At 40.4% G+C, this 26,912-nt stretch overlaps 1 protein-coding gene across 2 annotated transcripts in view; it reads right to left on the reverse strand.

Annotated features, from left to right (window-relative positions):
* Positions 1–1,317: 1,317 nt before the first annotated feature.
* KDM1A (lysine (K)-specific demethylase 1A) overlaps positions 1,318–26,912 on the reverse strand; it is a 52,093-nt gene continuing 26,498 nt past the window's right edge. For both annotated transcript variants that reach the window (XM_010576288.1, XM_010576289.1), the window contains 11 exons: positions 24,518–24,660; positions 23,903–23,993; positions 23,022–23,156; positions 21,664–21,737; positions 20,872–20,983; positions 20,409–20,541; positions 19,717–19,904; positions 19,153–19,267; positions 14,479–14,606; positions 10,829–10,975; positions 1,318–9,693 (listed from right to left, as the gene is read on the reverse strand). In XM_010576288.1, the coding sequence (XP_010574590.1) occupies positions 9,508–9,693; positions 10,829–10,975; positions 14,479–14,606; positions 19,153–19,267; positions 19,717–19,904; positions 20,409–20,541; positions 20,872–20,983; positions 21,664–21,737; positions 23,022–23,156; positions 23,903–23,993; positions 24,518–24,660 (1,452 nt within the window). In that variant the 3' untranslated portion in view covers positions 1,318–9,507. The remainder of the gene's footprint in view (positions 9,694–10,828; positions 10,976–14,478; positions 14,607–19,152; positions 19,268–19,716; positions 19,905–20,408; positions 20,542–20,871; positions 20,984–21,663; positions 21,738–23,021; positions 23,157–23,902; positions 23,994–24,517; positions 24,661–26,912) is intronic.

Consider the following 26,912-nt stretch of genomic DNA (forward strand, 5'->3'; position numbering starts at 1 on the left):
GCTTTGGTGGGTTTAAGTAGTCCTCTCGTGTTGCCTACAAACAAGTGTATTCTCTTATTACTCCAGCTGCAAACCTTTCTGCTTTAGTTGTACATGTGAGAAGGTTGCTGCTGTAAATCATCTTTATTGGTGAGATTTTGAGCCAGATCATGCATGCTGCCCGTGCCCAGATCAAGCATTGCTACTGCTCCCGTGGGTTCATGATCAGCCACTCACAGAAGTCTAAGTAGTGTCTTACATTTTAACTCTGGCATCACATCCAAAGCACTATTTACCCAAGCTACAGAGGCAGCTGACGGCTCCCCTTAACTGTGTTTCCTGACCTTGCAAACTGATCTGCTTACCACCTTTACCACCACTCCAATCAGAGAAAGTCCTTAATGCTCACCACCCTTGTAGACAGGTAGGGAGCACCCACCCAACTCGAGCCAGTCCCACCGATCTCTGGATGCCTTTAGCATGCAGCATCACTTTTCACTGGCACAGGGCAGCTACCTGCCTGTTGCCCAGCTACTCATGTTCCCACCAACAGCCTTCCTTCCATCAGCTTCCCAGTGTGCTTATCCTGTTAACAATCTTTATTAACATGCTTTTTAATCCAAGGCATCTGAAACCTAGACTTACTTCCTTGCTTTTGGCATTTGCACAGATGGACATACACAATTGTTTTCAAGTTACCTGCATTCAACTTGCACAGGAATTCTGTGCAGCTGTCATCAGGTTATGGAAACAAGGTTTAAGGATACATAGACCCTTCAGTTCCCAAAGACATCTCTGTTACACACTATCCAAGCACACAGATGGCATGAAGTCAGGCACAGCAGCCAGAGCTATTTCCCTTCAAAACCACCACCAGATAAAGCAGTTGTATTTTGTATCACTTGGTGGCCTAGACACCACAGGAAAGGGAAGGTCTCTGTTCATTCTCCTCAGCTTGCTGAGGACTCAAGCCAACATCTGTTAGGCCTTAGCAGACCAGGGTAAAGCAAGGGGGCAGAAGGGTGAAGGGCACCCTCCTACTGAAGCACAGGCTCACACAAGCAAGAATGCAGTTGGGTCAGGAGGAAATAAATGAACAAGTAGGAGGCTGAGGCTTTGCCATTGCAGAGCTTGGGAAGAGAAACACCTAACTTGGTCCAAGGCCTCCCTGGACTCTTCTGCACTCGCTCAGCTCCAAGCCCCTCTTGGGACTTCAAGGCCAAGATACATCATGTGGCTCCTATTCACAGACCACAACCCCATCACCTCCCTACACCACAAACATGAAGGCAAACCCTTCAGCCCCCTTTCCCTCCAGCCCCCTAACAGGATGGCCACAGCCAAACAACTTCATTCATCCTTAGCAACACTCCCTTACTCAGGCACCGAGGACTCCCCTTATCTTCCTTAAAACCCACCATATTATTGGGAGCACAAGCTGTTTCCTTCTGCATAGGAAGCCCCAACACTGCCTGTCAGTGAATATATTTGACATTAACTCTTACTGACCCAGACTGGTGCCCAACACTGCTCTCACTTCTCTGGTGCACCATGAGTAACGCCTCTGCGTATCTGGGACTAATCACCTCAGTTATGATGCCGTGGAGAATAAACCAACATCCTCCTAGCAATGACAGAACTAGGCCTGGATTAGCCATAAAGTTGAAACCATTAACTTCAAGCTCCCATCCAGGATGCTCCTATGGTTCATCCACCAAAGCTGGGATTGTACAGGGTAAACCATGAAACAAAAACCAAGTAGGCTGAACGTGACAACCAGAGGGTGGTGAAGGCTAGGACAAAATCATCCCTTACCATTTCCTTCATGAAACATCTGCGCTAGCTCCGTGTTCTCAGCTGGTGTTTTTTCCAGGCCCACGATGATCTTACCAGCTGCAGCCCTTCCCATCCCAGGCCAGATTCCAGGACCTCCCTTCAGGAGCAGCTTGGCTATCCTGTCTCCTCAAATGGACCAGCTACCTCCAGAACTACGATGAGTTGCCAATAAATAGGAATCCTGTTTTCTTCAAAAGCTGCAACATCACAGCTGCTTCTGAAAACAGGCACAGTGCCCAAACTCTTCACACTTCAACCATGAGGAAATGCTGGGTGGATCATACCAACCAGAACACCCTGAAGCCTGGGTAAATAATATCCTAAATCCTTACGCACTCAAAAAGCATGTTTCCTCCTGTGCTGACCCAAACCAACTGCACAGTGGAACACAGCAGGAAGATACTGCATAGAGTACTGAGGAGATGGTGAGATTTCCAGCCCCTCTGGGCTAAGGGGCACACGTGAAACATCAGGTAGGGTGTAAGGCTTGAAGGCAAATGGAGTACATTAAGTACTCCAGTCACACTCAGTTCTGAATTACATCCTCCCATCATTGTCGGCTACAGAAAAAGTTGGCTTCTGTTGCTGAACAGGAATTCGGTAGTCTTATACATACATTGCTAGTTGCAGTAGTATTTTTTCATGCTTACCACCAAGCTGAAGTATCCTCAGTGAATCAGGAAAAAACATTCAAATTGAGCAATTTGACAAGCTTTATGTGTTACTCAGTAGTGAGGATACAATTCTGTGAGGGAGGAAAAGTCACTAAGGACAGAAGTATGTTGTCCAAACATCAGTTCTAACTCTGCCCAAGAACTTGAGATTGGAGAAATTTCTGTCCTATAACAGTGAATCATGGCTGAGACTTGAACCTCCCCATGTGTTAAGCCATGAGCACACAAAGCTTAACAAAAAACCTGAAAAAAAAATTATGTGGGACTGTGAGGAAAAAGAAGGATAAGTATTGAGTATGTAGAGTACATATATCATACAACACCTGGGTAAGTAGTGTCCATTTTCAGGTGGTTGTGGTCCACATGTCTCTTCTAACCTTGGGTAACTTCAAACACAATTCCACATAGGTGCAGCTACCCAGGGGTGGCTTGGAAGCAAAGCAAACAATAATTTCACCATTTGCAAAATCTAGCACTAATTACCAGATGCTCAAGCAGAGGAGCAGCATTTGGTGCAGGTACGGAGAAAATGCTGCACAAGCTGTGTGGAAGGACAGACACACTGAGCACCACTATTGGGGATTATGGTGTCCTGCCATGAGGTGCTTACAGCCAGACTACACTCAGATAACTGCAATCTAAAACAAATGGTTACCTACACAGATGATCTCTGCAAAGAGACAAGTACCTAGGACCTCTCCACAAACAACTGCATTCAGGAGCTTCTGAAAGGCACGAACCCATAGATGGAAAAACTACTTTATCATCCAGGCTGGGTTGGCATGCCAAGGTATCTGTCTTTTAAGCATGAAGTCTAAAAAACAGGTAATCTACCCTTGTTCAAGTGAAATAGCCTTAAAGTTATTGGGGTGTGGCGATACACTGTCTAGAAAAGAGAACAACAGAATAACAGTGAGCAGAAGTCCCTTCACGGAGAGGTGTAATTAACACAACATTGATGGGGACCAACAAACAATTCGGTAAAACAGAGATCCAAACTTTTGGGCCCATGAGACAGCAGACCCCCAAGCATAGGATATATCCAAAGCATTTCTGCAAGAGTGGAAAGCTGTGAGCTGGGTCTGGAACATGGAAGTGGTAAATAGAAGCCATCTCCAGAAGGTCCTTGAGCTGATATACAACTGCAGTAACAATACCCAAGGTCTGTGAGCATGGCACAGTGGCCACATACTAGTAAGAAAGATTTCGATGTAGGTCCTGTATTACCAGAACTCAAAGACCTAATTAACAGACTCAAAGGTCCTGAAATGATTTGGACACAGGGACATAATGAGTTTCTCTAGAGAAATGTGGCTGGAGGGAGTCTAGACAACTAGTGCAGAGGAAATGTATAAGGTTAGGTGAGATAAAGTCCACCCTAAGTAGGTATTTCAAACATTACCACAATTCTTCCTGCAAAATCTTCCATGAAATGTCTTTGCACATCTTTTATTTGGCAGCAGTCTGAAGTTTGCACTTACTGGTACAGCTGAGTCCACCTCTAATATTTTGATATAGCATGAACATGGCAAGTGATTTCTTCAGCTCAATAGCACTTCTGGATGCTTCTGAACAAGTCACCCTGCTGCTATTTTTTTTGCTTGTTATTTTATGAAGTATGTACTAAACTAGACAGTATTTGCATGAGAAACTACAAAAATTATTCCAAGTATAAACAGGCCCATTAATATAATTGAAGAAAGGCCAGTCTAGATGTCAGCCTTTCTTACAGATTCATTGGGCAAGACACAGAAAGGTTGAACCTACAGCTACAGTAAAAATATGTCTGCTTTGTTTCTTTGAAGCATGGCCACCCTTCATATGACTTTAAGGCTCCCAGTACCATATCACCATGCGTGATAGTGAATTTGGTCAGCTACTCTGCCCCGTTATCTATGTGTGTATGTTAAGAACATGATGATGCTGCGCACACAGAAGTGCAGGATGGTGAAGCCTGGGCTGCATTCCTAACATCAATATTTGCATTGGATATTTTATTGTATTTCTCAGCCTCTGTGATTGATGTTTTCCAGGGAATTTCTAAACACCACGTTGACTTGATGCCTATTAGTGCCTGGAAGTAACGGACAGACTCCACAAGCGCTGTAGGAGCTTTGCTAATAAAAGCCAACAGACTCTGTAGAGAAGCAAGAGCTTTTAGCAGACAAATTGGCAAAGCTGGAAAAACCCCCTAATTTTAAGAAAATTTGTTCTTTGGATAAGACACATTCCATGACTGATATGCACAGGTAATTAAAAGGATGCTTTCACTCTCCACGGACCTCTCTAAAGGCGACTTGTGGGGTTTTTTTGTATTTATCCAGCTGATGCAGGTATCACCCAGAGCATAAGGTCTGGAAGCATGCCAATAGTTCTGTAATATCTGTGTGCTTTAGGGAAGAATGTCAGTGTAAGCATCTCCTGTATCTTTCAATATTGCTTCCAAATGAACAACAACAACAAAAAAATCACACCTTCAGAAATTAGATACATTGGAAACTGCAAAAAAATCATTGGTAAAAGCAGCGAACTCAAAAACAAATCAGCCCATGGCATCTAATTCTCTTTTGGTAAACATTTTTGGGAAAAGTAACTCATGGAATTATCACCACCTTTAAAAAGAATCTGAAGTATACAAATAAATTAAGTTTAGTCACCTCACTTTATGGAGCCACTTCATGGCTTGAAGACTGCAAGATGAACTCTGAGCACCTTGTTGACCATAATACCCTCAGTTGAACTTTTTTAGAAATATAGCAAGAGACCTAGTCAGATGAAAAGATTAATAAGAAAAAACCTGAATCACTCCAGTGAAGTTGTTCCTCTAGGTTTATGATCCAGTCAATTATTAAGATAGCGAAACAGGGAAAACCCATGCTTTGCAATTAATTTCCACTACAGGCAAGACCATAGCAAATATTCTGAATTCCATACAAAGACTGTACACAAAGACCCTGAGCTAACAGTAGTTTATTGCAAAGTAGATGCTAGCACCTGTCAAAAACACAGGCATCTGGAGAACTGAGAAATGCAAATCTTCCTGCAGATTCATCCCATCCAAAATCACAATCTGACTAGGCAATGTGTGCACTCAGGATTTAGAACCCCATGGCAGATTACTGTGGCCCTTAATCTTCAGTACAGAAAGGGAGGTCCAACTAAGGAAGAACATTTTTCTTTCCAAAATAGGCACCAATCAGTTTTGTTGTCAGAAATGCAATTCACCTGCCCATGGAGCAGAGCGAGAAGTGGCAAGTCCCTGAGAATAGGTGGAAAGGTACGCTATACAAGGTGCAACCAGACTTGATCACAAGTTTTTGTGACTGTGCCCAGCAGCCTCAAATCTGTGATAAAGGTTATCCCTGATCTACTGAAACAGATCAGGCAATCCCTACAGGGAAGTTAGGGCAGGCAAACAGCAGCAAGGGGAAGAATGGCTACACCATGAAGGAGGACGCTGAGATGAAGAGGGCCTGGTGACCCATTTAGTTACAATGCCATCTCCTCCTCTGTAGGTCACAGGGGTAGGAAGACTGCAGAGACAGCACTTAAAAAAACCCAGCCATTATGGGTCAGACAAAAGGTCCATCTAACAGACCTTGGCACAGGGAGCAGAAAGCAATATGCTCCTAAACACATACATTGATAGTCTGGACTTGAAGCCACCATTTGAGGTACAGCAGAAAGCACTCCTGGGACGACAGAAGCAGTGGGGTAAGAGCTGCTAACTGCTGGAAGAGTACCTGCTCAAGGAATATCACACACTGGTAGTGCTGCAAAGAGTGCGAGACCATCCTGCTCCTGGACAAACAATGGCAGTTTCACCATATGGCCTGGCAGAGCTGAACCCCAACACTAAGTTGACTTAGCACTATGTGCTCAGGCCACCTTTTCCAGGTCTCCAGCTGGCCCTGGGGTGATAGTGCTTCCCCCCAAGCTTACTCCACCCCCCATCCCAGCAATTCCACAGGATACAACCAGAATAGAGGGAGCAGTCTTTGACCTCCACCCAGCCACTGCTCCCCTCTGCTTAGGACGCAACCAATGCCACTGACCATGAGAAACTGGGCCATGCAGGGCAGGAGCTGCAGCACAGCAGCTCTGAAGTGTCCAGCAACTAGCCGCACAGCCTTATCTGTGTCTTCACTGAGCCTCAAACACCCCTAAGAGCTGAAAGTACTCTGAGCTGTTCACTCTCTAATACCTACTAGCAGGGACTGGCTGAGGAATAGGTCCAGAGTCCCTAGAGATAATGGAGGGCAGGGTGCAGCAGGCCACAGATCATGGTCTTCATCTTCCAGTGAAGACTCTGAAAGCAACAAATGGGCTACATCGAGTCAGAGGGCCTCCTCATCTCCTCCTGGCATTCCTATTCCTTTGCTCATGCCCATCACCACCATCAGCTAACACCCACCAACTCCTTGCACACCTTCAAAAAGGGTGGGAACTGTCAGGACTTCATCTCCACCTTCTTACTTCAGTGGTCATAGTTTTCAGATGTCTTTTTGAAAAGGGAAAGTGGGACAGTCTGGTTGTCAGGTGAAAGATTAGCCCCACTCAGTCAAACCAATGGCAATGTGCAAAAGGAAGTTTGTTTACATTTGAAAGTCTTCGACAAACTACTGCGTGTTGTTTGACAGAATTAGCCTGCTAAATAATCCGCTAAGTCTCAGTCAGAACAAACATAAAGCAGAACAAAGCAGCTGAAAATAATATTAATAGGCTGATGCAGAAGTGGCTTGATATTTGACTGGGAAATACACCATTTGGCTATGTTAAGTTGAGGACTATTTTATTTTCCTGTGGGCCACAAGTGCTTTCCTGACTTTTTGACACTTTGCTAGAGCAAGTGGGATGACAGTCCTCATGGCAAGAGACAGCACCACCACCAATCCGAATAGCAAACGACCCCACAAATATGGAGACCCATAGAGGCTGGAAGCCTGGTTATAGAACATAGCACCCCAACTCTCAGGTCTCTTTCCCATCTTCAGTCAGACTAGCCAGGAGACTATATCAGCTGTTAGTGGATTTTAAACACCTGTCACACCTCTCATCCTGGATCAGGATTTCTCTGGGTAGTGGTGCTGATAGGCTTTTACCTGAACATAAGGTAGGGAGTCTTCGGTCTCAAATTACTCTCTATTTACTCTCAAGTCACCCCCTGGACACCCCTCCTCCATGTCCTGCTGGACTTCCAATTCCTGCCCCACTTCAGTGGCAGTTTTCTGACCAACCATCACAAAGTCTGTCTTGTCCCCTGGAAGGGAAAGCGAGGATGAGTAGTGTTGCTGAGGAGTACCCCCTTCAATAAAGGGCTCAAGTAGCAACAACATTTACCAAGTTAGATATACGGGGAAGGCAGCACTAACTTAGACAGAGGTTCAGGATAGAGGGTCCCCCATGGCACCAAATTCAGCCACTTCAAATGGGCTTATTCCCCTGACACCTCAAGTCTGTGCCCCCTCACAGACTATTACCCCTGCCGCATCAGAGTCCTCCCCTTTCTCACAGCTTGTTGGAAGGACTGCCTATGGAGATACCCCCCCCTCAGACTTCAACATCTAATGAGAAAGCAACCATAAGATAATAGACATAGTCAGGAGAAAGAATGATCTCCAGCTACTAAGAAGGAGACACAAGAAAACAGGAGAAGCAATGATGCTAGAAGATGGAGAGTCTGTGGCCAAAGACAATACGGCTATAAACAAGTAGGGGCTGCAGTCATGTTTGTGTGTGTATTTTCTTCAGGAAGAAGTGTGGACCATGTTATTGTAGAGGGATGAGCATGGAACTAGAGGAGGTACCGGTCCTCCAGCAGAACAGAAGGTGCAAGGACAGAAGGAACCTGGGACAGACTGCACATGTACAGACAGGGGGTCAGATAGAGTGAGAACAGAAAAACTGAAAAGTAGAAAAAACCCCAGTGTGAACAGAGACGACAGTTAGATGACATGGAAATAAACTGTAGAAAGAGGAGGATGAGAAAAATTGGAAGAAATAAGAAAAATCTAACGCTAACCAGGGAATGAAGGACAGGGAAAAAGGACCTAAATGTAAATAAGACTGCTCTGTGCAATGAAAGGAAGACTCTATGCACTGAATTAATAAGAAGAAAAATATCAGGAAAAGCAGCCAAACCAAAGTGATTTTCAGCATAACAATGGCAGCTGCGACATCATCTCATCAACCTAGCAGAAATGAAATCAACAGGTACACAGAGTGACTACCTGCAGTGTGCAGAAGTCAAGAGATTAGGTCCTTCAGCTAACTTACTGTCTAGGCAACTCTGTTTCCATATAAACAAATAGGAATAATTTTTCTAGCTTTTAACTTTACAAATATCCAATTCTGATCATTTTGTTTGTTGAAAGTATTTAATAAAACAGTATGCTTAGCACACTCCTAGTAATACCAGCTTTCTTTCTAAAACAGGATGCACATGGCATAGCAGCCAATGGACCATTTTGGAGGGGTGTGATTTGCTGTTACTGGTAGGGAAACAGTTGCACCAACTTCTCAAATGCCAGGTAAGAATAGAATTGGTCAAAAAATATTATTCCTTAAAATAAAACAATAAAAACAAAACAAAACCCAAAGAAGTTTACATAAATTCTACACTAAGCTACTATTTGTAGCAACCAGCTTCTAGAGGGCCTTGTGCAATTACCAAACTGTAAATACACATATAGGTAGAAAAAAAACCCTAAAAAACCTCCAGCTATAAGCTTGCCTTTCAAAAAGTACCTGCAGAGTCAAAAAAGTCCCTGACCAGCTTGGTAGTAAAGGATTCTGTGTACACTGACACTTCAAATAGCTATACGAGATTTTGTAAAAGGATGCCAAGCCGAAGGTTAGGTAAGTTTTTGTAAGGCCATTCTAACGGAAGTATTATACAGTAACTCATGGCTGAGTCCTTTCAGCAGGTACTGTTACAGACTACGTGAATATCTTCATCCCAGAGTCCACAACAGCAACACTGTGGTCTTGTCACTCTTCTGATACCTTCTACTTTTCTTTACATGCTGGCAGCTTGTTGTGGGGGGACCCCAGGCGTAGGCTGGCGAGGCAAAGTATACATGGCCCCAAGAAATTGGTCTGCAATGCGACCGGCTTCTCGCAGTCCACTCAGTAAAGCACCATGGACAGTTGCAGGGTAGTTGCGAATTGTATGTTCTCCTGCAAAAAACAGGCGAGGAATAGGCTGGAGGGAACAGAGAACACTGTTAAGGCTTGTTCATGTTCTTTCAGATTCTGCAGCAAACAGGTACTTTAAGAACAATGTTAAAAGTCCTCTAATCACACTACAGTCTCCATTAACATGAAGATGTGCATACAAAATAGTCTGTATTAAAAATATTTTAGCCTCTCCTACAAATTACCAAGAAAATACACCTTTCATTTCACAGGAGAGTTTCATGTTTGTAATGATGGTTATATGAGGAAATATTTTCCAATTATTTGACAATATCGTTGCTTTGATACAAAGATATTAAAGCTCTACTTGAAAAACAATACTTTCAGAACCAGGTAAGCATGGGAGATTAACATCCCCAGCTGTATACCAAAAAAGCATTTGAATATTGTATCTTCAACTCTACAGCCAAACTGTTAGACATGTTCAAGAAGAATGATGGTTTCTGATCCTGGGACATGAACTCTAGCACAGTAAGCAAACAAAAACTTCAGCAATTCACTTAAGTTAGTAGTTTCTCTTTAAACTGAGACCTAAACCAAGTATTGACAGTGTCAAAAAGTAGGAGAAAAACATATTTTCATATATTATACTCTGCAGAGAATTATTTTATCCATAGCTATGTTTATTAATGACTTGTATCACTAGAAAAAGAACCTTAATAAAGCCAAAGCCAATATATCCTTCTCTGCTAGGGCTCTCAGAATGGCTATTGCTTTCAAAACTTCATCCTCTCAAAGTGAACTGGAGATGACTTTGTTCCCAATTTGGGAGAGACCTTTTGATTCCTATTCCTCTCACTCTGGCCTTCACCCTCCTTCAAATCACTACAACTCACTTAAATATGGTGATAGACAACATAAATATGGAGTATGAAACACAGTAAATGCCTAATATTATAATACTCTGTTCAGACATTACCAAATTGACTTTCTGAATAAAAACGCTCTTTTCCTAGTAAACAAATTACATGAAACCTGGGAAGGCAGAATTCATGGATGGAAAACAGAATTATATTACAGGTTCTAATCATTCATCAGAAGATGCAAGTTATCTAAACTTGTGTTTAGATCTGTATGCAAATTACTTGGAAAAATCATCCTGTTTTGAGGTTTTTCTAAAAAGGAGTTGGGACATCTCTCACCTGAGGAGCACCTGGAATGGCTGGCCCTGGAGTAATTGGCTGAGCCATCAAATCATAGTCATTTCCAGAAGATCCAGCTGCTACATAGGAGTACGATCCCCGGGCCCATGGGTCAGCACGCCAGCGGGACACCACAGTCTCTTTAGGCTGAGACAAGACAGAAACTTCAGTTGTTGACACAGTGCAATTTCTACAATTAGTACAAAATACAAAAGATGCAAATTGCAAGAATAAAAGACACAAAGTCCTTAGGCTAACATTAATGGTGGAACTCCCAGTTTATATTCCATGATAACACATACTAAGGTAAATAACTTGTCGCTGGTGGCAATACCTTAATTCTTTCCAATATATTACCAGAACCTACTGCACATAGCTTCTGGATCAGAACTCAGACTTTGTAGTCAGCTGTACATGCACACTGTGTAGTGTTTGCTCTGTTTCTTCTCTTATTATCAACATAATGACAATGCACACTTCCTACTCCTTTACTTTCTTTCAGCCACAGCTCATCTGAATCTCTTGATTTGACTATGACATAGGCCTATATAAGCTCTGTAACTCACCAGGGAAAATGACTGCATGAAGGGTACCTACACAAACACCTATATTTCTCCAATCCATCTGGTTTGCCAAGGTAATGGTCACGATGAAAGATATTCCACTGAAAGATGCAACAGTGAGAGCATCACCAGGACTCAAACCAGTATCACTCTAAGGCATAACAGCAGTCAAGAGAAAATGGGACATCTTCCTAACCTTGCAGACATAACACTGAGAAGTGGTGGGTGTGAGTCTTAAAATAGCCCAGACTCTGTCCAAATGTGTAAATGTGTAACTGAGTTTTAACAGGAATCATACCCTGTAAAAATGCAAACATCAAGACAGGAAGCTCATCTCCTCTCCTTGGCCATGAAGGTATTTCATGGAATTGTTTATACTTGAACAGAACTTCCCACAAAGGAAGAGAAGGAGGCTCTATCTAGTGAGGACGTTATCCAGAAAGCAATCCAGCAGGCATCATATCACATCATGGCAAGAGAAGTCTCCTGGACTCAACACCAACAGATCTGAGATGATCTCCGAGGCTGGCCTCAGCTGGACTATATCTGATGCCTTCTGCTGAGTCTGTGGAAAGGCCACAGAGGACTGGGGCCACGTTCCAAGGTATAAGACACCACTGGGGGCTGGAGACCACATTTTCCAATAGGGTCTGATGACTTGAGAAAATTCTTCACCGCAATTTTCAGCGCTTTTTTATCCAAAAGGTAAGAAACTTGAGTGATAAGCCAGCCCTCATATACTGACTGCTTCTTGAGAAAAAAGCAACCTCACATTTCCCTCCTTGTTGGATGGAGACCACTGTGATGGCACTGTATGTTACCACATATATGTCTGGCAAAGAAAACTTTGAGCCATTTCATAAAATTCTTAATTCTCTCTAGTAAACACATGAAGCATTGCAATCTAACAGGGAATAAAGCCAGACAGAAATTTTACTTCACTGAGGTAGTTTTGAAAGTATGGCTAATCCAGGCACAATTGTAGAGCAGAATACAAAAGTACCGGTTCCCCAATCCAAACTGCACCAGTCCAAACAGCAACTGTGGTGTTCATGTGCCCACACACCCATGTATGGGTATGAGTCAACTTTTATTTTCAGACTGACAAGCAAATGCTATAATTAGGATTCCCTGTGAACAGGAAGAAGGATGGTTGGAGGATAAAACATGTACTACAACAGAAGTGGTACAAAATTTGAATCCTACTCTACAGAGGACATGAAGCTTGCAGAGGTTAGCTGCACAGCAGGTTGAGAAAGCTTCCATGTGTTGAAGAACAGCAGAGGGAAAAAATGGTTCTATCTGTCTTTGGGAAATGAAAACCAAACCAGAAAGACAAAATAAGACAGTACTAAGCAGCACAGGAACGAGGAGGATGGCTCACATTCCAATGAAGTGTTACTTTAAACAAAATTTTTCTGCTTCCCTGTTTTGGACAGATATGAGGAACTGCACTTGCACAGCAAGCTCTGCTTCATATATAGTTGTTCATCCAATACAACAGATGAGAGTGCTGTTTATCCAGACTGATGAATGGCTGTCCAGAAGACAGCCTCCAGCAAATCTCTCCATTATCAAGTGCTCATAGTACATAAGCACCTGAACTGTGAATATGTTAAAACAGAGACTCAGAGATCTCACTTATCACAACCGAAACTGCATTCTCCTTTGAAAGACTGATCAGATATGGAGTCATTCTGTAACAGAGTTATCAGTTAATGCACTGAAATATTTTAGAAGTTCATGGAGTTCTCTAAATTTGATGTTTATCGACAGTAGAATCCATATTTCTCAAGATTCTGCAATTTGGTAGTGTGTGGGTTTTTTCACTTGAAAATCCTACTAGAGAGCAGCTGCAGTAAAACACTTTGCTCTTGGTTCACTGTAGAGTGATTTCTACAGCACCTGTAGACAGAAAAGTCTCAAAGCTCCTCTCAAAGAGAGATCTCATTAGGAAGTGAAATTGTCTTCTGGGACTTCAGAGAAGGAGCTGTGGATTTATCAGAAAGGCAAGCCTGGGGTTTCCTTCTTTTGTGTTCTCCAGTCTGAGACATAAAATTCAACTGATTGAGCGTTTCCAAAATATGAGATCCACTCATTAACTAAAAATCCATGCTTACAGTCAGCTGTGAGGATTTGTCCATCACATAGAAAGAAGTAAAATACTGGGGATTATAAGGCCATGTTCAAGAAGAGCTCTACAACTACTCTACAATAAAGACAACAAAGTGAATCTGTTCCTCACATGAAATACCAAGCAAGTAAACAGTCCAATTTACACATGGCCAAATGCTCAGAGAAGACTGGTGTATTAAAGTTACCATGTATTTTTTCATTACTTTACTATATAGAAATCCCAGTGGAGGAGAGCTATTTATTTACAACCAATGCCATTTGTAAGAACTGCTGCCTGTTAGGACAACAGACCAAGTATTCAACTAAGTCACACACACTGTGTGTTGAACGGACTTTTCAAATCAATGTCCTAAGTACCCAAGCTTCTTTTGAGTAATATTAACTATTTTCCAAACTCCGCCTTCACTAACCATTCCTTTTACACTTATTGTGCCTAAATAACTGTTGGCTAGCTGCACAAGGAACTGATCCAGATGAAAGATTGCCTTTACTCCCTTCCTTCCCCTTCGGCCATTTTCCAGCCAAACCTGTTTCTCTGCAGAATTCACTGGTCAAGAGCTTTACTGTACTTTAGAGAAGGTGCAGAACATGGCAGGGAGTATCTAAGCAGTGTTGTCACTAGCCACGGACAACTCTGCTGTAACGCCAGAAATGTAAAAGGTAGAAAATTTACTGAAGTGTTGGATGCTCTGGAAAAGTTAGAGTCTTACTCAGTCTAAAACAATCTTCTCAAGAAAAAAAAACCCACCCCCCCACCCCAAACAAAAAAAAGCCCTAACCGCCAAAAAAACCCAAACCCACAAACAGCCCCTCCTCCCCAAAACCCCTGAACAACCAAAAGGTGGTACATATACCATATACCAAACAGTTCAATACTGCAGCAAAGCTACTGAGAATTGTAGTACATTCTGAAATGCAGAGAAGTTACCCAAAGACACTGTCTGTACTAACCTGTGGCACAGCACTACTACCAAATATGCCTTTGAGGATGGCAAGGCACCGTCCAACAATGACATCATCGCTGATATTTTCCATGATCCCTGCTGCTTCTCCTGCTACCAAGGCCAACAAAATTGGTGCTGAGAGGGCGGGGGGAAGGAGAGGAAAAAAAACAACTGAATTATTGAAATTGAACATTTTAATCAGGCAAGTTGGAATTGAATAGGCATGGACCTGCAGCTAAGTCATGAGGTTAAAAACTAAACAAACCCAACAAAAGTAGTCCTAAATCTTCCACCATCATGTTGAATTACGAAAAGGAAAATGAATTAATATATGCTATGGTACTATTTAGAATTGTCAAGAGAACTGATGTATTAAAAATTAAATACGCACATTAGGAAGTACAGCGTGCAGAAGAGAGGAAAGGTTTTCTTTAGTGAAGACATCACTTGTTTGACATAGGAGTTTCCACCGGGATTTAACAGTCATCTGTGCTACATTTAAGGGAACTTAATACCTTCCAAACCATCTAATTTAGGTACAATTAACATCAGCATAGCAGTTAAGTTACCTGTATAGGTACTTCAATCATATAAAGTATCTAGATTTCTTTGTTACCAATGCACATTCACATTAAATAATCTCAGTGGAGTGGAAACTATGAACAGTAGAACAGTATCAAGAAAAGCAGTGATTCTAAGAAGAACTCAGAATTCAAATGGACAGATATCAAGTAACTCAGCTGTCCATGTGATGCTGTGGTGAAGAGTGTTAATGTGACTATACAATCTACAAACAAATAGATGAGGTCATTTTACCTCTGACCAGCTATGGTAAGACTAAGCATACATTTGTGGTAGCCACAAATTCAAGGGAAAACTTAGATAAGTATCGAAGAGCTACCAAAATAACCCAATGACAAGAAACATGCATTTCAAGAAGTGACTCATAGATCCAAGCATGGTTACTTAATGAAAACTCTCTCAGTTATCTTTCTCCTCCTGGAGATATTTATGAATTCCTAAATTCAGCAAGGGAAATACTACAGCTAGAAACAGATGTGAAGCATATTGAAACGGGAAATACAGTCCTTGTTAAAAATTTGGCTTTAACTTTTGTACAGATTTCCAAAATGATTAGTGAATTCCTTATATCCTGGTATATATGGAGATCTCCTGGTATACATTCCCAGCGAGTTACTGCTCTTTAAAGAAAACTGGCTAAAGTTCAGTTGCAATACACAGGCTGGAAGACCCAGTAATATATTCTGGTTAAAAACAAAAGTCTTTGAAATTCTGAAGAAGTTAGACTAGTAAGGATGTTACAACTACAAAGATAATTACACTACGCAAGATACAATTAAGACACTTCAATACACAGGACCTCTGGGACTAGAAAGAGTTTATTAGACAAAAAAGTTACAGGATTGCTCCTCTAGTTAAACTCCATTTTCTGAAAGATTAAGCCTAGTCTTTTAAACAATTGAAGGAAAGAACAAAAAACTGGTCTCCTATCATCCACAGGCATTGGGGAATTTTTTTTTGTCATTTCAGCAGCAAAGTTTTTCCTAGTTTGCCATCCTTGACACAATGAGATCCCTGAACTTTCCAGCAATTACTGTCAACGTATTTTTTCTTGATGGAACAACTACATATTAAAAATGCAGCTTCCAGTGAATTTGTTCATGGTAACTTGTATTCAGACAACCCCAAAATATTTTTATGGAAATCCCGCTTTCCAGGTATGAGACCCTGTTCTATAAGCATTTATCCAGACCCGAAAATGTTGCTATTCAGTCACCTGGATTAATTCAGAACTGTAAGAGAAAGCCAGAAGGTTGTAGCAGAACAGTGACTATTTTGCTATGCAAATATCAAAGTGCTGCTCAGAAAAGCTTCTTGCATGATAAGCATGTGTCACTACACCACAAAAAAATTCTCGAGGCAGTGATGTTTACTGAGCCTTGATACCAAACAGCAAGCAGAGAATGTGGTTTAGCCAGAGATCAGAGAGTAGCCACAAAACTATGACAGAGAAAGGGCCTCATCTTTTTCATCACATCTCTAGGAAAAACAGAAGAGCTAGGCAAGAAAAGAGAGACTGAAATGTCATTGGACTTCCAGAAAACACTGAGTGTTTCTGCCATGAGTTCCTCTGCCCTGTGCTGATGGAGTCTCTCCATCCTAAAGTGTGTCTACAAGGCTACAACAATAATCCAATAGCATTGCAGAGCAAGAGGCACCAACAGCTCAGGGCAGCTGCTCTGGGACATGTATAGCGTTCCTGAGGCTACAGGTTTTCTCAGCAGTCATCATCTGAACTAGACTTAAACCACAGGGAGGATTCCTGTCTGAGGTACAACAGGTCACCCAACAGCAGTACAAACACATGCAGTCTTTTCATCTGAGTTTCACTGCATTCACCCACCTATCTTTAAACCCTTCTCAGAGGCCAGTTGGTCCCTGCCAACACAAGACCTTTAAAGAACTTTCACAGAGCTAATACAGCATGTGCTGTGATACTTTTGGTTTTTTTTGTTTCTGGATTAATAATTGTTCTCTGATCTGTTCAGTTTAAATAGTCTCTGCCCAAAGTGCTATGGCTACAGAAATACAGAATATGACAGAATAACAGCTTTACAAGTTCAGTCAGGTCTGCTTTAGTATTTCACAGTGCAATCATGTTAACTGCCACCTAACTATCCACAAGAAATGGTAATTGATTTTCTTCTATTTCAGCCATCTGACTTATGCTTTAGCATACGATTTTATTGCATTTCTACTTTATTTCTATGTGCTCTGCCTATTTTCATGAGAAAGAAGGTTTTGCATCTAGCAGCAAAACCTTTGTATGCGAGATTGTCTTTCAATGTAAACCAAAACCCCATCACTACTTGTTAAGTATGTAACACAGCCATCTTAAAGCCACAAAAGCAGATACATAAACAGCCTTATTATCCATGGCTCATTGCTTGTATCTCTCCAGTCAAGTCTTACCAAACATTGTAACAATTAAATAGCCTAGAAAGGCAGGTTCCTTGTGCAGCAATTTTCTCCAGTTAAAAGAAAAACCTGTCCTGCCCGTGACAGGCTGGAAGAAAAACCCGTGGTACTTTAAACAGTCATCTGAAAGAAAAATAACTCATTTAATAGTGCTCACTGTATATACACCTTTGCTTTTAGTATGGCAGTGAACAAAAACAGTACGCTTACTGAAAAATATCTTCTGACAACCTCTTGTCACAGACACCAGCTGCAGATAAAAAAAACTACTAATGGCAAAGTCCAGCTGTAGAAACAGGCAGAGCAAAACCTTTTGCCTACTTAAGCATTTTCTAAAGAGGAGTTCTAAAATCATCTGTCAGTCTGAGACTCATGGTCTGTAAGTCACAGCCGCTTTGCTGCTCAAAACAGTAAACAGTCATCCATTCAACAAATTGGATCCACTGCAGCTAGCTTGCCTTTCCTCCAGGGCAGACTGCATCTTAACCATATGGATGGGCCTGCAGCTCATCAAGCTGGAAAGGTAACGCTCAGCAAGAGGAATGGAGCTATCACAAAGCCTCTAGTCTGCTCCACTGACATCTGAGTGTTCAATACTCTGTAAAGGCTGCACTGCACCCCCCTGAGAAATCAAAGCAGGATAACATACAAGCATTGAGTTCTGCAAGTCAGACATGTAAGAGAATACACAAGTCAACAGCACCCCTTACATCTGAAAAAAATGTAGTTTATCTTGGTTAGATCCTAGCCACTTAAGTTTGAAATCCTGGGCAGCAAAGTCACCTGTACCAGAAAGGACTAGAGGTCACAGACAAAGGGGCTCATCTACAGTTATCGAATCATCCTAGATTAGATAGACAGTCCCATCCTAGATTAGACTCAGTCCCAGCCTGGCTTCAAACTATCAGTTGAAATTGAAAAACATCCAGGAAGCTGAGGTTTTCAAAACTAAGACTAAATTGGATGCCAGTCCCATCTGCATGAGAAGCTTAGTAAAAGAGGGGAAGAGCTCAAACAATATTTTAAGTGGCCAGAGAGAAAATCGATTTCAAAGAGACTTATGAACTAAGAAGTGGCTTTTAATTCAGAAAAGCTGCAGAGGCAAATCACCCTTTTCTTGAAGAACTCAGTACATCCTCCTGACAAAGTAGATACTGAATTAAGACAACACTGCTCTTCAGCAAACAGAATGCACATTATTTGCTGTATTTTTTAAATACTATATAAACATGTTAGATGAGGTTTGGGGTTTTTTTCCTTAATACAGCACAATAAAAATCAAAAAAGTTAATTTTTTCAGAATACCAGTGGCAATTAAATAGATGGTTAAAAGAAGCAACCAAGATAATACTGAGTAAGTCACAGAACAACTTCAATGTGCAAGACAATAAAGTAGCCAATAAAACTGTAAGTGTTACGGTAGATAGGTAGCAACACAATTTAACAGACATAGCCTCCAATTCAGCATTGGTAAACCCGTACTCATCCATGTCCTGCCCTAATTTACTACAGAATTGTTTACAAGTCAGTGCTGCTCTCTGCTTCCATTTGTCTTCCTACAAATACTATCTTCTTATCAAATCCATATGTGAACACTCACAGCATCATAAAAAGTGCTCTTTTCTGGATCTGAAACTACACAAATGACACACTGGCGAAAGTAGACATGCACCACAGCTACCTTTGTACAGGTTCCAAAACAGGAAAAGTTCTCCTCTGCTTGCAGTAGTGCTACCAACATGACCAAACAAATTGACACTTGGATCCCAGAAGACACGATCAAAACACAACACAACCTAGAAACAAAAAAAAAAATCAAGACTTAGGAAGCACACACAATAAAAACAAAAATAGAGACAATTACACTCATTGGTGTTTATCACTGGAAAGGTCAAGAAAGGAAAATCTGGTGAATATATACTGCATATACATAATACATAAAGGTGTATACCTACACTGCCTTCCATAGGTTAGTGTGCCCTCACAGTTTACAAATTTGCTGGTTAACAAGCTACAGCAGACATATTGAGTCAATCTACTTCTGAAATTTAACTATTTAAAAATTGTGTGGGAAATAGAGAAGAGGTCCTTACAGTTCTTCAGATAATTTTCAGCATCAAAATCTAGCAAAACAGCAGTGGAAAAAACGTTCTTCCTCTCATCCACCAAACATTTTCCATAGACATTTCAGATTCTACCTATTGCAAACCCTGGTCTGCTGCAGTTCCCTCAAAGACCAAGTCACCTTGTTAAGGTTGCCAAATCCCATACGCTGCACTGCAGAAGTTTTCCACTCAGGAAGAGGCGGCACAAACTGTACTGCTGGAGGCTGCTGTTTCAATACTCCCAAGGGAAGAGTACACAGCACAGCATCACATTTGTAAATGAAAGTCTGGCTAGTAGATCGGGTATTTACAGCTATCACTTCACAGCCTGGAAAGGGGAGAGAAAACCAATCATTTAATAGGCCAGGAGGCAAGAGCATTAGATTAAATATTAAACAAACTACCATAAAACATATCCACATCAGAAAACATTTTGTTTATCGAGACAACTTTACACTAACATTTACTTAACTTGTAGGCAAGTGAATGTTACTGGCCACATAGCTCAATTCCAGAAAGTGTAATTTACACAGCATCTGAAAATGGCCATACTGGGATAAGCCTAAAGGTTCATTTAGGACAGTGAATGATATTTAAATATATGCATAAATAGAGCAAGTAGAGTGAGCCTCTCATTGAGTTGCTCTCCCAGTTGACAGTTTCCTACACAATTAATCACAGTAAGAAGTGTGGCTGTTTATCTAACCCAAAACATATAATGGGAGGGTTTTTACGAGATCAATCTTCACATCTGCTTCCAGAAGCACTTAAACCTAATTTCTATGATCATACTCCCTCAGAGCAGTTTTCCGGAGGAGGTGGCTTCATTTACCTGATGCTGTATAGCGAACCTGTCGAACTGCTGTGTTTAATTTAATATCTAGCCCTTCTGCCAAGGCTACAGGCACACAGGAATATCCATTCCTCACAGTCAAGTGACTGCCTGTGAATTCAAAGTCATCATCCTACAACAAAAGATGCATAAAAAGCATGCATTTATAATGAAATCACATAATTCAATAGAAAATAATCAGCAAATCTACACAATGGCAAAACTTTTTTCTAAAACCTTTTTTCAAAGAGTTGAATAAATTTGACAATCTTTCTGTTAATTAGTCAAGTAGTAAGTATAGGAACTTTCAGTAGACAGTATTATTAGATTGTTTTGGCACTAACAAAAAGCTGACAGCACTTCAGTGTTTAGAAGTTATTAACATAGAGAAGCTTCCATGAGAATGAAGTAAATATAGCTTAAGTTTTTAGTGTACTGCTGAATGAATACATTAATTAGCTACCTGGTCCCAGTGCTTCAGTGAAAGCGTAGACAGGGGTGTAGCATTAGCAAATTCTAGGTTTGCAAAATGCCAGTCAAGTATTTGCCTGTCTCTTGATGACAGATAAACATCACTAGAAAAAACAAACATAATACAAAGACATTTAGTTTGCTGGAGTATGATGTTGCAAATACATTGCTTTTGAAAAATTTATTCACAGTCTTTTTTGAGTCCCTCCTTAGTGGAAAAATAAAAAAAGAACACAAGCAGATTCTGTTTCAAGGAGTTGGACCTCCTTCATGAAAGCTGAGCATCAAAGCCCAGCAAATTCACATTTTCAAAGTAGAGTACATGTAAAATATTCTAAGTGAAGCTAGAAACTTAACTTTAGAAATAAAAAAGTTACATAAATAATGGCTTAAGTAGCATGTATAAAGACAACAACTAAAAACCTAGTGTAATCACATAGAGCACAAAATAATAATATTCTGCCAAAATAAGCAGGATTGGTATGCTATCATTAGTGATGGGAATTTAAAATCTCAAAGGCTTCCTGAGATCAGGCACTAATTACAGTAAGGATTTCTACTGAAATGCACCCTAGCTAAGAACCACCTTTTTTGTCCGAGTCACCTCTAAAAATGAGGAAGATTAGTTTAAAGCTGAAGGAACTCAAACTTCATGTTTGTACCTTCCTAACCCCTTGAGTTACCATAATTAAAACAAAGCATACCATAGCATTTTTGAAACTAAGTGAAAAGTAGTAAAAAACCTGCTTTCCTGAGTATTTATTTTTATAGTTTGTATCTTTACCTTGGTGGATTGGCTTCAAGTTCTTGTAACTTCTCTTCCAGCTTTCCTTGTGTTTCTGCCAATTCATCATACTCCTAATAAGATTTAAAGCTAGCATTAAAATCAGTTTACAAAAAGGACTTAAAGACATCATGTAGCATCAGACTAGACCTAACCTCAAGAGAAATCAGTGGAAGATTCATGGTTTTAGTGGAATCTAAATCAAGTTCTTTATTTTTTCAACATTTAATCCAGCATATTTTGCCCTTCTGCTGTTCGAATATATAGAAGTCTATGCCACACTGCAGAAAAGATGAGTACACTAATATTTCAGGAATTTAAACACTCAGATCTAAAGAACATGCAGGTCCATTACAGTCCTGCAATTTTAAGGGCTCCTATGGTACTGAGAGCTTTTTCATATTGGACAAAATGTTATTTCTATTCTTCTCTCTCTTGAAAGATTATAGTTCATATCAAACAGAGATTTCCAAAGCAGAAGCAGTCATGCAAAAGGCAAAGACATGATCTAATTCAAGCTCCTTTCAGAGGTTTGGGGTTTGTTGGTTTTTTTTCCTTTATTTTAAAAAATATTAGTAGAACTAGGTATAAAGGCAACAATCATTTTCCTTCAAGGCAGAATAATTTGGAGTGTCCAACAATAGCAACAGGAGCACAAAGCTGTTCATTGGTGACAAAATAGAAGAGCTACTACTTATGTATACATAAAAACATTGAGCTTCCAAATAAAGGTATGTATCTTCTATTGCACAAGTCGCTGAAAAATGATCCTTAGGTCTATCTGACCTGGTTTAGCAGGGTGTCTTTCACTATCAGAGAAAGCACAGTTTTTAAGGTTTCCTTTTTAAGGCATATTTCTACATCAACGTACACCCAGAGAGGGGGACTGACTCTGCTTGTCAGGACAGAGCTCTGTAATGATAATCTTTGGATAGAAAGAAGTCTTTTATTCAGGAAATCACCTTTTCTATCTTGGAAAAAGAGCATTTCTCTTCAAGTGCAGATTTTATTTCCAGACTATTGTGAGACCCAGCAGTACTAACTAAAGACCAAGTGTGATCTAAAATTTAGCCTTCAAAACATTAAATCCTGTCTGACATGAGCCAGCACAGACTACTACCTAAAATTGAGCCTTCATCGTGTTAATACTCTCCATCATAAGCCATGAAAGACAGGTACCTAAAGGTAGTTAATGCAGCCCTGTTATCAGTATTACAACCCAGAGCTACCATCAATCACATTCTCTTGAGAGTGTTGGATCAGAGAGATGTGGAAACATTTATATTGGCTTATTTTGGCTGGCTGCTGAAGTCCTCAGCAACCACTGACTTAAGTGCTGTATGTATGTCATCCTTTACCTTGCAAAGTGCAGTCAGATCTCTGTGTTTGCTTTTCACAAGAAACTCTGCTGTAATATCCCGAGGTGGCTTCACTTCTGATGCTTCCTTATACTGTTGATGAAGTTCTTTAATCTTCTCTTTTAAATTCACCATCTTTTTCAGGTGGAGTAGAAAAAGGGAGCAAGGGGTGGGGGGAGGGGAGGGAAGAAGGGAAGATAGTTTTCATGCATGTTACTGTGTAAAATGGATATTCATCTCAAACTATGCCATTATACCAAAGAGATTTCCAGGTTTTGACAGATGTTACTTATATATATGCAATTCTACCTCCAAGAAACCACAATAAATACCACCAACCCCAAAACAACATGGCTTAGACCCAACATCGTTGATTTCTTACAAAATATCTTGCAAATAACTTAGGATATGAGAGCTATCCTCAGACATTTTTAATTTGAGAAACTTCCATGAAGATGTAAAGATGTCATCTACCACAACCAAAACTAATTTAAGTAGGCCTAAAACACTGTTTCTACACTACAAATCAGATTTGTGGTAAAGAAAGTAAACATTTTAAAATAACCCCCCAAAAGCCTCAGTCATTATCAACATCCCTCAAGGAAGCTATGACACAACACTGTTTATCATGTCTGTCCTCTCCCTTTCTTTTCCCATATTTACGTTTTACAGTCTTCTGCCTAGTCACTTATGTGCTCCTCCTCAAAAATGGAGACTCCTTTGTTATAACAGTGCTTCTAGAAAGGTCTTAAATGAACAGATATGTTTAAGAACAGCATTAATGGCAACTTTCTGATATTTTTCCATGGAAGTTTTTGTTCATTTTGGCACTTTCTGAGGAACACAATGCTATCCTTTTGTTCTAAATGTCATTATCTGACCTTGTTAAGAAGATCTTTCAACTCCTCCTGTGTTTTCACAATTTTTTTCCAGTGTTCAATCTGCTCATCCTTCACATGCTTCTCCTGCAATCTGGAAAACGTAAGTAGTTAGTTCACCATAAAATCCTCACATTATTGAGAAAACTCATTATCACAATCTAATTAGCGTAATGCAATAAAAGCACGTCATGGGATATTTTAGTAAATACTCATATGGCAATTACAAAATTAATACAAGTTTCTGTAAATAAGGGATATCTGACTAGCTAAAGTGTGAGTCTGAAGTTACCTATTATTATTAAAAGGCATATTACAAATGCCATTAGCTTTCAAGTAGCCTAAGTGGGCTGTATGTATGTCAATTATCCACTATCAGTTGCTGTAGCAGTGATTTTCAGGAAGCTTTCAAGAGAAGATGTTTGCTCCTTTAACCATCTTTGGCATATTTTGCTTCAATAAACAAGAAACACATACACAAATGAGAACTCAGCAGAGACCAAACAGTTGTATGAAGTGGGTAATGCTTACCCTAGGGGCATCACAGTTGTTTCAGATGTCTTTTGGAAAATTCTCCACAAAATAGGAAAGTCTACCATGAAGAGAAAAGTCACTTACTGTATGACAACCTCCAGAGCCTGACCTAGGGAGACAGGCTTATTATTGAGAACATTAAAATCCAGCTGGTGACTGAGGTAGGATGTGGCTTCCAGCAGACGATTAAATTCTTGCTCCACCATTTCATCTTTCTCTTTTGGAACCTAGGAGTCAAAAGAACAAACTTTCTTGTTAATAACCTATTCATAAAAAAAAAAAAAAAAGAAAAAATACTGGTCACAAAAGCTCAAAGCCTCAGAGACAAGACATTCAAGTAGTACATAGAAAATTTTAAAAGAAACCAGAGCAATGACACAGATTACCTTCTCTACTGCAGTCTAAATTCACAACAACTATCTGATGGCTCTTTTTCAACTGTTATTCACCCCTAACTCCAAGTATACCCTGTGTTGACTGGGAAGTTATATCAGTATCTCATTGCTCTAATTAGGATTCCTCTTCCACTCTGCAGCTGGCCACTTACTCTTGTGCCAATGGCTATCTTCTAGCTCTGTAGATCTTTCTTGTCTGGCATTTTCCCAGACTGAAACACTGAGGTTCACAATTAATACTTCTATTTCTGGGTACATATCATAAGCATAACAAGCCAACTTTTCCAACTGCGTATACTAAGATGTTGATTCTTCCACTATTCTTGTGGTGAAATGTCTTAGAACCCCATACTGTTCTGCAGGTAGTGTCTCCCTGGAGACCTACTGCATCATGAAATGAATTTCACTATTTCTGATGGATCTACTTTTTTGAGAGAATCTTAAGAATGAAGATACCTCCCCCAGCCCATGGCTGCCAAAGATTAGTGACTCACCTACTCTGCAATGAGTGCAAGGTTCTCCTTTTTTCTTATTACTGAAATTCTCCCATCACTCAAGGTTATTAGGTCTCAAAACGAATGATCTCTTTTTTGACACTGCTATATTCTATACTATATCCACTATTTATTTCTCAAGATCATGTGCTTCTAAAACATGATAAAAATTTTGACATACTGTCAGCTCACAGGCTGGAATATTATACACAACAGCACTACAGAAGACACAGATTATATGATGTCTAGAGCACATATATATAAATTAATATTTTTTTAACTATATATGTGGATATTTCAAACTTTCCCTATACTTATCTCCAGTCTTGTCCAATCTACAATTTCAAGATACAGATGCATGCTTACATTTCTGCTTATTCATTTGTGTAAAAATTGAAAATCTGTCCCAAAGACCTCTATTGCCTTCCCTGATTGATACTGCTCCCCTTCAGAATTACATGCTGAAATTTCCTCTTTAGCCAGATCTGTACTTAAGATTCTTCTATGCCACCCTCTCCAGTAGCTGCTGCCACTCACATTTGATAACAATTGCGTTAACTCTGTAGCTATATAACAATGTAATCTCTACCTATTATATTCAAAAAGATTTGGGGTTTATACTAAATAGAACATGTATTTCACAATTATGAGACTATTTTCGTATATGTACCAGAAAGCTTCAACAAGGCTACTGAACATAGCAGAGGTATAAGGAAAGCTTCAAATGGCAGTTCCCAAATGCAAACTTTTTTGTCACATTCCAGTGATACACCCACTGCTGACTTAACCTTTGTATTCTTGTACTACACCTGAATACTAGGATCTACTTTAACAACGTGGGTAACAACATGGGTACGTACTGCTGTGCCCTTTTAATTTTTTTTAATCATGAAGAAGGAAGAGCTGGAAATGAAAAGGCATGATCTAAATTACTTGGTTTCTAGGATACTTCCTTACAGTCAATCCATGGATAAGTGATTCTGTCTCTGAAGAGAAGACCCTGGGGATGAACAGGATGCTGCCGCAGCTTCTGGCTTAAGTAGAAGCCGTGTCTCGGTGGGCCAAAACTTGGTACACATCCTCAGCAGAAGTCTCAGTTGAAAACAGAGGACTTGCTACCACTAAGCACTGCCTTAAGACTGAAGAGAGCCACAGGGCAGACTCCACTGAATGATCAGATTTCAGATCTTTTCTGGATGAATAGGTGTAGGACTGAGGGTTGAAAAATTAAAATTAGAGCTCCAGTTTCAAGAAACTGCTGGGAATCACTTTTATCATTTAAGCTTCATCTTCCAAGTTCCAGCTTAAGCATCTGTTATTACACCACAAGTCAGCTGCGATGAATGAAGAAGCATTGCCCAAGCATGCAGGGATGGCATTAAGAAAACCTGAAGACAGAGTTGAAACTGAGATGCTGGACCTACAAGGGCAAGAAGAAGGGCTCTCTACATACACAGCAGTAGCAAAAAAGTAAGGATAATGCAGACTGCAGGCCTGCTGCTGAACCTAGTGGTAATGGATATGGAAAAGGCTAAAACACTAAATTCCTCTCTGCCTCAGACTTTATGGGTAAGGTCTGCTCTCAAGCTT

This window comes from Haliaeetus leucocephalus, unplaced genomic scaffold (genome assembly GCF_000737465.1).
Source record: "Haliaeetus leucocephalus isolate CR32 unplaced genomic scaffold, Haliaeetus_leucocephalus-4.0 Scaffold517, whole genome shotgun sequence".
Taxonomy (NCBI): Eukaryota; Metazoa; Chordata; class Aves; order Accipitriformes; family Accipitridae; genus Haliaeetus; species Haliaeetus leucocephalus.